Genomic DNA, 10,745 nt, shown 5'->3' with positions numbered 1-10,745 from the left:
CTCCAGGCACCATTGGCATCAGACATCATTACAGGTCACAATTCACATAGGACAGTGTTTCCCAACCAGGGTGCCTCCAGCTGTTGCAAAACTACAACTCCCAGCATGCCTGGACAGCCTTTGGCTGTCCAGGCATGCTGGGAGTTGTAGTTTTGCAACAGCTGGAGGCACCCTGGTTGGGAAACACCGACATTGAATGGGAAGATGAACCACAGCTCTGATCGTATGAATTATCCCTATGGGCAGTGGGTAAAAGTCCGCAAACAAATTCTAGACACCACCTAGGAAAGAGTCAAATGGTATAAATTATTTATTTGGGGACATATATTGCAACCTCTTTTGAAAATTCAGACGTCAGTCTACTTTTCTGACAAATCAATACTGCGCTCAAGCCCATTGAAACAACAGGTCATCTTTCTATACCTTCATATATGCATCTTATGTATGAGTACCTATGTATATAATACTATATACATAAACATACGTATATATCATCTTGGCTGAAACTTATATGTACATACATCTATATATTTATATATATATATATATTTCTCTGAATGAATTTGGGAGGGTTCCATTGGGACTTGCATTTGTTCTCTCTCTCTCTCTCTCTCTCCGATTCTCCCGATTCGCTTCTTTCCAAATTCGTCAAGGGCGCAAAATGAGGTAAGAATTAAGGCAAACCTAAGTAGGCATGCAAATGAATTACATATATATATATATATTCACCGACATCACAAACACATCTGTGAAAAGGGACGGTGTAGATCCATGAGCAGAAGTCATGTCCCTCCGCCTGCCCGGGACTACTTTACAGCAGGTGAGATGCGCTAGTCGGGAACAGTAACATCGCCATGGCAAATCAGTGTCACTACCACTAACACGTAAAAGGAGACACACAGCTAGCATCAGTAAAACAATAAATAGTATCATTATGCAGTACATTACTGATGCACAGGCTTCAGGGACTTATGAAATTACATTGCACACTTCACATTGTGGCAGTCATTTTTTTTCCTTTTTTTTTTTGTTTGTTTGTTTGTCTGTTTTTGTATTTTTTTTAATATATATATATATAGTATATACTTTTAAAATTCTTTAGCAAATGACATTCTCATGCACACGAGTGTCTCAAACACAAGAAGCAAGTCCATTTATAGGTAGTCCAAGCAATTATTTTTGTTTGTTTTTTTTATTATTATTTTTTTGTTTTGTTTTGTTTTGTTTCTGTTTTCGTCATGGAAATAGCTGCAAACTGAATGGAACATTGACTTTATTTTTTTTTTTTTTTTTTGTGCAGTCCGAAACGCATCAGGGCGAACTCATTTTTGAATGTCACACTGGAGGAGTAATACAATGGAAGGGTCGCTTTTTGCCGCTTCTTTGAATTCATCCAGTGTGATTTGGTCATCTTTGTTCTTATCCATCTTGCTGAAGATCTTGTCTACCCGCTGCTCGGGCGTCAGGCCGTCCTCATTCATTTTCATCATTATCACAGTGCCCACCATTTTATAGATAGCCTGGGGGATGGAAGAAAAAAAAAAATAAACTGAGATTAATGACTGCGGTCTGCGAGAGATGTATAGGGGGAGGAAGGGTTCACAAATTTACAATATTAACAAAGGCGCTCGACCTATGTTGCCGCTTCTTGGCATATAACTGATTGTACTATTCTATTGCGGTTGGTGGTCATAAATCAGCAACGTAATGAAACATTAAAATATATGACTTTTTCTTTCCTCTGCTGCCTTCTGGAAATGTAGAATTCTATTTTCCATGCTGTGTGATGTAAGAGCTCTTCTGTGTGCGGAGAGACCCCCACGGATTATGCACCAAAAAAGGCAACAACATTCCCGTATGATAAGGGGGTTTCCTAAACCCTGTTCACATGCAAAAGAAAATTTGCTTTTGGGGAAAAAAATCGGGAATAAAAAAGTTGTATGTTTCCTAAAGTTGCAGTTTCAGCATGACGTAAAACAAAGAACTTGTAGTAAAAATCACGTCAGATTTGCAATACAAAATACAAGTGAACCTTAAAGGGGTACTCCACCCCTGGCATCTTATCCCCTATCCAAAGGATAGGGGATAAGATGTCATATCGCCGCGGTCCCACTGCTGGGGACGCCGGGATCGATGCTGCAGCACCCCGCTATCATTACAGTACAGAGTTCGCTCTGTGCGTAATGACGGGCGATACAGGGGCGGAGCAGCGTGACGTCATGGCTCCGCCCCTCATTATATGACGGCCCGTCCCCTTAATGCAAGTCTATGGCAGGGGGCGTGACGACCGCCACGCCCCCTCCCATAGACTTGTATTGACGGGGGCGGGCCGTGACGTCATGAGGGGCGGAGCCGTGATGTAACGATGCTCCGGCCCCTGTATTGCCCGTCATTACGTGCAGAGCGATCTCGCTCTGCGCAGTAATGATAGCGGGGTGCTGCAGCAGCGATCCCCGGGGTCCCGCTGCTGGGGATAGGGGATAAGATGTCTAGGGGCGGAGTACCCCTTTAAGGGTGCGTTCACACTACGGAATTCCGCGGACAATTCTGCTGCTGAAATTGTTCCCCGCAAAGAAAGAACATGTTAATTCTTTGGGCGGATTCCGCGAGCACTGCATAGCCACCAATGTTGACGGCTCAGTGCCCCACGGCCCTAGCGGCGAAGCAACTTTGGCGGTGGCTGCCAGGCGGAATCTCCGCTCGCGGAATTCAGCGAGCAGAGATTCCGTAGTGTGAACGCACCCTAAAGGAGTATTCCAGGAAAAAACTTTTTTATTTTTTTATATCAACTGGCTCCAGAAAGTTAAACAGATTTGTAAATTACTTGTATAAAAAAAACTTAATCATTACAATAATTAGCAGCTGCTGAAGTTGAGTTGCTCTCTTCTTTCTGGCAACAGTGCTCTCTGCTTGTCTCGGGAACTGCACAGAGTAGAAGAGATTTGCTATGCGGATTTGCTTCTACTCTGGACATTTCCCGAGACAGGTGTCATCAGAGAGCACTAAGACAGAAAAGAAGAACACAACTTCAGCAGCTCATAAGTACTGAAAGTAAAATTTTATAATAAAAGTAATTAACAAATCTGTTTAACTTCCGGAGCCAGTTGATACATAAAAATAAGTTTTTCCTGGGTAACCCCTTTAAAGCCATGTTCACACGACAGAATCTGTTTTCGATGAGATTCTGTTGCACTGTACACATAGCGGAATGTTCGCAGGGGAAACATCTACAGTGGAAGTCCAGGCGCATTTCCCACTGGTTTAGTGCCTGCATGTTCTGCTGGAGCCCCTTTTTGTGGAATGGCCGGCGAAAATTTTCCGGACAGACATTCTGCAAAAATTCTGTCGTGTGAACATGGACTTTTTTAGGAAACAACTTTCCTTTTTTCTTTTCTTCTCTGTTTTTGGAGACTGGTGAACATTTACAAAAAGCCTGTTTCTTTAAATGGGAATGAACACTGCAGTTCACACTGTGAATTGCGCTGCATTTTTTGGCCAGTGTCTGAGTGTTTAGACCATGGCCATTAGAACGAGCCGGGGAAAGAGTGTGCTAAGAAGACAAACTTGCAATGTAGCTTTTGCATTGTCGCGGTAAACCGTGTTTTTCTTCTCCCTCATTTTCCAACCCTGACTAAACAAAACATTTGACATGTCTCTAGGACAGCGTTTCCAGTATATATGGTAGAAAAATATATAAACCAGCTTTTACCCTCTCTCAGGATGTCATCTGCACGAATTGCCACGAGCACCGGCCGATAGTAGTATCCACAAAAACAAATAAAGGATGGTTCAGCAGTACAGCTCCAGGTAAAAATGAATCTTCTTTATTAAATTAAGCCATATAAAAATGTTAAACCAATCCACACAACATAAAAGAACTACGCATCAGGCCTGACGTGTTTCAGTCTTATGACCTTAATCATAGACCTATGATTAAAGGTCTATGATTTAAGGAGTACTGTAGCATTTTTTTTTTTGATCCCATTATGCAAAACGTAAAAAAAAAAAAAACTTTAACTCACCTTCCGTTGCCGCCCCATCTTCTGGCCTGGTGCTCTTCCTGTTTACATGTTCACGGATCGCCACACTGCGGTCAGCGTATCACCGGCCACAGCAATGTCCTACCTCAACCGGTGATAGGCTGAGCGCAGTGTCATGAAACAGGCCCGGGCAGCAGGGAGAAGGCGGGGGCCCACCAACCGAGGCGGGACATCACTATGGCTATAGGCTGATACCAGTGTGACGATCCATGCACACAGAAGCAAAAAGAGGACCGGGCCAGAAGACAGAATAGCTATATGGGCGCAACAGGGGGTAGTCAAACTTTTTTTTTTACTTTTTGCAGCCCATTAAACAAAAAAAAAATAAAAATATATATATATATATATATTTTTTTTAAAGCACTACAGTACTCCTTTAAGGTCATATGACCAAAACACGTCAGACCTGATGGATTTTCATACAGATTTATTTAATAAAGAAGCTGGATTTTAACTTGCTTTTGTGGATTCTATCTACTGCTACTGCAAAACTATAACTCCCAGTATTGAAAACACTGCTCTAGGACATGTCAAAAGTTTTTTTTAAAGTGACAGATACATTTAAAGGGTATCTTCACTGATACCTATCCTGAGGAAATTTAGCAAGGAAATTCCTTGCTGAATTTCCTCTGTTGATCCACAATCTTCTCAATCATCCGGAATCGATCTGCAGCAATTTGTCACGGACATTATGGCTGTCCTTTTGACAAACGTGACTTTCCTGACGGTTTCAGGCAGAAGATAGACAATTTTCTGTCTGAATCCGTTGTGTACCTGAGCACTGTAAAACTCACTGAATTCAATGGTCATTTGGTGCAAGGTCGGAATCCGCATGTTATTTCCACAAGAAAATTCTGCACTCATCAGACCCGGCTGAGCTATCGGCTGAACGTTAGTCCAGCCAAAAGTAATCTCTCCTGAAACAGGGACGTTCATGTGTTAACTATGAGAAGAGGAAGGGTAAGCCACAGCCAGACTGCTCTGGTGGCTGCTTATCTTTCCAAAAAGAAAAGGGTTCGGTAGTGAAAATCCAACATACCCGGCTCCTCACATTTGTCAGTGGAGATTCAGGAGGCTGCAATATTAATTCAGACAGTCAGACAACTATATTCTAGAGTATATGGCACCTTTAGACCAGGCTCTACCGCTATTAAACATGTGAACATAATCTTAGGACATGTACACATGGCGGAAAATTAGCGGAATGTCCGCCAGGAAAAATGGGTGGACCTTCCCCAAATTTGCATGTTCCCATCGTTGCATCGTTGTTGAAAACAATGGGACTCTGCTGTAAGGGAATCTCCAAGCTGAATATTTCCGCCGGATCCCGCTTTGAAATTCCGTCGAGTGCACGAGGCTTAAAGGTGTACTCCGCCCCTAGACATCTTATCCCCTATCCAAAGGATAGGGGATAAGATGTCAGATTGCCGGGGTCCCGCTGCTGGGGACCCCGGGGATCGCTGCTGCAGCACCCCGAGATCGCTCTGCGCGTAATGACAGGCAATACAGGAGCCGGAGCATCGTTACGTCACGGCTCCGCCCCCTCGTGACGTCACGGCCCGCCCCCGTCAATACAAGTCTATGGGAGGGGGCGTGGCGGTCGTCACGCCCCCTGCCATAGACTTGCATTAAGGGGACGGGCCGTGATGTCATGAGGGGCGGTGCCATGACGTCACGCTGCTCCGGACCCTGTATCGCCCGTCATTACGCACAGAGCGAACTTGCTCTGTGCAGTAATGACAGCGGGGTCCCCAGCAGCGGGACCGCGGCGATCTAACATCTTATCCCCTCTCCTTTAGATAGGGGATAAAATGCCAGGGGCGGAGTACCCCTTTAAGGGTACATTCACATGACTGTTTTTTCTTTTAGTCAGAAAAATCCATCGAATGGGGCTTATCTACATCAAAAACTGCAGCAAAACCCGCCTCATACAAAGTGAAAATCTGCAGCACGATATGTCTTGGATGGCTGGCGCCGATTTTAACTTTTTATATGGCAGATCTAACAACCATTTTGGCTGCGGATAAGCCCCAATTGGGGTCAAAATTCACATGGATTTAGGCCTGCAATATGCAAGGAATCTGTCATTTAAACATTCCCAAAAGCAGTGTTTTTCAAACAGTGTGTCTCCAGCTGTTGCAAAACTACAACTCCTAGCATGCCCGGACAGCCAACGGCTGTCCGGGCATGCTAGGAGTTGTAGTTTTGCAACAGCTGGAGACACACTGTTTGAAAAACACTGCCTTACAGCCGTTGCTGTGGTACTGATAACGGAAAAAATGCTTCGCTGCAAAGGTCACACGGTGGCAGCGAGTTGCTCCTGAAAAGCGAGAGCGCGTTGTTGCTATGGCGCCGTAATATTTTCATTTACTTGAGTTAATATTTGAGACAATAATACAATAACAGACAATAACCGCGTTTTCTACGTCAGCCGCCGCGGTTCTCTCCTGGCAGGCCAAATTCTGATTAATGTTGGTCATTAGCCACTGAATTCCTCGTTCCTATCGCTGCAAAGCCTCAACACGACAGCCCAGTCACTGAACCAAAGTCCTGGTCCTGGATCACTGAGCCGGGGCACAATATCAAGTCAATGTTTGTTCACGAGCAAATGTGTCCCTTCCTGTCATGTCGTTATAGTTGCCCCCCCGGGGTGTTCTATTAAAGCATTAACATATTTTATAGCTGTTTTACTCTAGCTTGGCCCGATATTGAAATAAATATACAATTATACATGTCCCTGGTATGCTATGTGGGTGTTTCTACCTGATTCTAAAAGTCTATAAAACAGGATATGGCATAAATGGAGTATGGCAGAAAGGACTGAGGTAGGAGGGACGCCATCTTGTGGGCGACTGAGTGCACACTTTGTAGCATCCAAAATGGCTGCCTATGGTTATAATATACCTATCTGAGTTACAGAGCTGCTCTGAAGAACAAGTAACATAATTGTAAGAAATTAGCTCTGTAGAACCAGTCAAATTGCAGCAAGATAGCAGTCAGGAACACTGAAGTAGCATTTAAACAGCTGTGGTGGCCCAGTACAGGAGTTGTTACCCAGTCAGGCAGCCTCCCTGCAGTGTCCCCTGCCCCCCCCCCCCCTTGCATCTGTTCTGCTGTAATTGTATATTATCCCCTATGTTATGTATATAAGAATGTTGTATCTTTAAGAAAGGTTAACATGTGATCAGTTGTCATGTGAGTTGTCATGTGATTGTTACCCAGGAGGTATCAGTGATCAGGTGACTTAAAGGTGACCAATGGGACCCCACCAGAGTCTCCCCCATAAAAGTCCTGGGAGGAGTCTCTTCTCTCTCTCTCTTAGTTCCTGAGTCTTTGCTGAGGTGCAGCAGAGCCTAAGAGTCTGGAGTCATAGGAGCCTGAAGTCAAGTCTGCAGCCACAAGCTACAAATCTACAACTACAGTCACAGCTTAGTCTGTCTCCAGTCAAGTCAAGTCACTATCATCTATTGTCAAGTCAACATGGCCTGCACTAAATTGTATAAAACCACTGCAAGTCCCAGCAAGCCCTTAAGGTCTCTGAAGTCACTGGTCACCTCCTTGGGCCCTGGCTGAACTGTATAGACTGTACCATCTCAGTAAAGCTACCATTGTCCGTAACTTGGCGTCGGAGTCATTATTGCCCCCGTGCCTAGTCCAGGATCCAGCGGTATTGAGGATAAACCACGCCCTGGCATCACAAATACAAGGGGTTAATGCCATCTGCCCCTAAGGTAATTTCATCTGCCCTGCATCTCACACCCCATACCACACAGCACTTTCTCTATCTTTATTTTTCTTTTCTTGCTTTTCATCCCAGGCCAGATAACAGGACTTACCCGAAGTCCCTAGCAAGCTAAGTCTTGCCAGGGAATTAAAGGGGTATTCCAGGATTTTTTTTATTTAACTATGCTACAGGGGCTGTAAAGTTAGTGTAATTCATAATATAGTGTCTGTACCTGTGTGTGACGGTTTTCTCACAAATCTTCTGTGATTTTCACCCCAATATTTATTTTTAACAGCATACAAAATGACTGTTGTCTCAGATTTTTCCCAGGTTGCAATGCGGCCGAGATCTGACTCACTAGTCAGCTGATGACAGGGAGCCTGTCTGCTTCAATAGGTGGAGGGATCGCTTGGAGGGAGAGAGATCAATCTGCAACTAATGTCAAGGCCCAGTAGGATAACGGAGGGGCCACATGGGATGGGTCCCCCTCCCCTCCCCCCTGGTTATATGGTTAGGTATAAGTACAGGTTAAGAGAAGTGATAGCAAAGGTTAATTCTATGACTAATGCAGTGCTGAGTTTCTTATAGGGCCGGCGTTTTACTGGGCAGATCTGGAGAGTTATTTGATTGGCGGTTGGTAGCTACGGCGGGAAGATTCAAGTCTATATAAACTACTGCTGGAAGGAGTTGGTGACCGGTCTGAAGTAAACCCTGAAGAAACAGCTTGCCCGTCCCTCCCTCCCTGTCACGGTCTGTTATGAGGGTGTCACCTATTGGTGGACAGCTATTTTTAAGTGGGGGTGTCACTGGGAGTTTTCTGGGTGGACAGCTGGTGTTGGAAGTATACACTTTGGTTATATATTTTATAATGGTTTTAGGAGTTATATATATATATATATATATATATATATTAAATTGGTTATTTATTAATTAATTTATTGATTTTTTATTAATAAAATAAGATTTACCCTCAATAAACGGCCGTGACCTTTCAACCATTTAGTTGTAATGTGTTTATATGGGGAAGTTTGGGGGCGTGGTGTGAGGGGGGTCCCTATCCCATGCAACAGCTGTAGGCACCCTGATTGAAAACCACAGGTCTTTTTGAATGGATGCAGCTCATTTATGTTTCAATGGGTGGGGTGGCTGATGTGTGGGAGGGAGGAAAATGGAATTGTGGGATTTGTAGTCAAAAAGAGAAAAGTCAAACAGGAAATACCAGTTCACAAAAAGCTAGCCACAGTATTATAGTAATCTCACAGCCTAGACATTTAGCCCCAGGACAAGCGCAGATCCTTCCTAAGCATATCTGTTACTCTCTGCCAGGTACGTACTAAAATCACCTTATGGTGGAGAACCCCTTTAACTATTTCTGAATTCCCCATATCTCACCCAGCTTTCCCTGGATGAAATCTACGTTTCTTAAAATCCAGATACGACAGGTACCTTTCATAAACTTGCGATCCCGACCATTATTCCTGTCACGTTCTCATATAATGTACAAAATAAAATCAGTATATTATTAAAGTGTTAGTCTGAAGCTGGTTTGTTCTGCCCAGATCTGAGGGTATAGACACAGCTGGTGGCGCTGAGGGGCAGTGGGGGGTGGTGGCAGTTGCCAAGGCAACCGTATGACGACCAGTGAGTTCCATCTATGTGCCCTTTTCTGATGACCAGGAAATTGCTGGGCACCGTACGGTAGCCTTGGTCAGTAATAATCTGTGCGGCAGATATAATTGGGATTCCTACCCCCTATAATTCATTACAGTTAATGTTCCTGTATACCGCACCGCCATGAACATTGCACCACATAGGAACGTACAGTGGTCCCTGAAGTTACAATATTAATTGGTTCCAGGATGACCACTGTATGTTGAAACCATTGTATGTTGAGACCATAACTCTATGGAAACCTGGTAATTGGTTCTGAAGCTACCAAAATGTCATAAAAAAAATAGGAAAATCTGAGGATTAAAGAAAAATAAGTAGATAACTAATATAGATAAAGCAAATCCTTACATATAAAAGTAAGAAAGATCTGCTGGGAGCTGTAAATCACTGTCTATGTCAGTGTTTCCCAACCAGGGTGCCTCCAGCTGTTGCAAAACTACAACTCCCAGCATGCCCGGACAGCCGTTGGCTGTCCGGGCATGCTGGGAGTTGTAGTTTTGCAACAGCTGGAGGCACCCTGGTTGGGAAACAATGGTTTATGTAGAGGACAGGAGCTTCTTCAGGGTCCTATACAGTACACCCAGTGTCCCAAATGGACCCACCCTTACTTGGTGTCCAAAAGGAGCAGCTAACCCTGGCACAGGTAAGCAGTAGTACAGAACTTGTAGTTCCTCCGCGTACTGTAGGGGGCGCTACCAGACAGCCAGTCAGTGCATACACTTCAGTAATAGAGGTGATTTCCCAGTAAAATGCCCATTCTGATTGGTCCGTTCTTCCAGTTGTGACACATTTCACAGATCTGGACTGTCTGTACATTGTATGTTGAGTCTGGTTTCAAGTTACAATGGTCCATTGTATGTTGAAACTATTGTATGTTGAGGCCATTGTAAGTTGAGGGATCACTGTACTGAAGGCCGTACACCAGCCCTTTTGTAATACAGAATGGGGTCATGTAAAAATACTACAAAAAAATCTGCATTCTAAAATAAAAAATGTGGAGAAAAGTAACAGGAAATGACTGGAAGAGCTCAACGCTCCGTCCTGACCCCAGTAATACAGTTTATATAAGAAAATAGTAAGGCATTAGTTATATCGTTTCATTCACACATCTGCTGGATTTTCAGCTTTAGTGTTAAAGGGAAAATACTTACACACTAGGGACTAGGGCGGTGTTCCTAAACCAGGTTGCCTTCAGCTGTTGCAAAACTACAACTCCCAGCATGCCCAGACAGCCAACGGCTGGAGGCACCCTGGTTGGGAAACACTGGACAAGGGTATAAAAGAACTCCATAATATATATTTTTTTTTTT

The 10,745-nt window shown here is 44.0% G+C and overlaps 1 protein-coding gene across 1 annotated transcript in view; it reads right to left on the bottom strand.

Moving 5' to 3' along the window:
• Nucleotides 1-287: 287 nt before the first annotated feature.
• VSNL1 (visinin like 1) overlaps nucleotides 288-10,745 on the bottom strand; it is a 214,220-nt gene continuing 203,762 nt past the window's right edge. The window contains exon 4 of the mRNA XM_056564242.1: nucleotides 288-1,520. Coding sequence (XP_056420217.1) covers nucleotides 1,323-1,520 — 198 coding nt within the window. The 3' untranslated portion in view covers nucleotides 288-1,322. The remainder of the gene's footprint in view (nucleotides 1,521-10,745) is intronic.

This window comes from Hyla sarda, chromosome 3 (genome assembly GCF_029499605.1).
Source record: "Hyla sarda isolate aHylSar1 chromosome 3, aHylSar1.hap1, whole genome shotgun sequence".
NCBI classification, from domain to species: Eukaryota; Metazoa; Chordata; class Amphibia; order Anura; family Hylidae; genus Hyla; species Hyla sarda.
The sequence above is the reverse complement of the archived record's forward strand: the minus strand, read 5'-3'. Positions and strand labels throughout refer to the sequence as shown.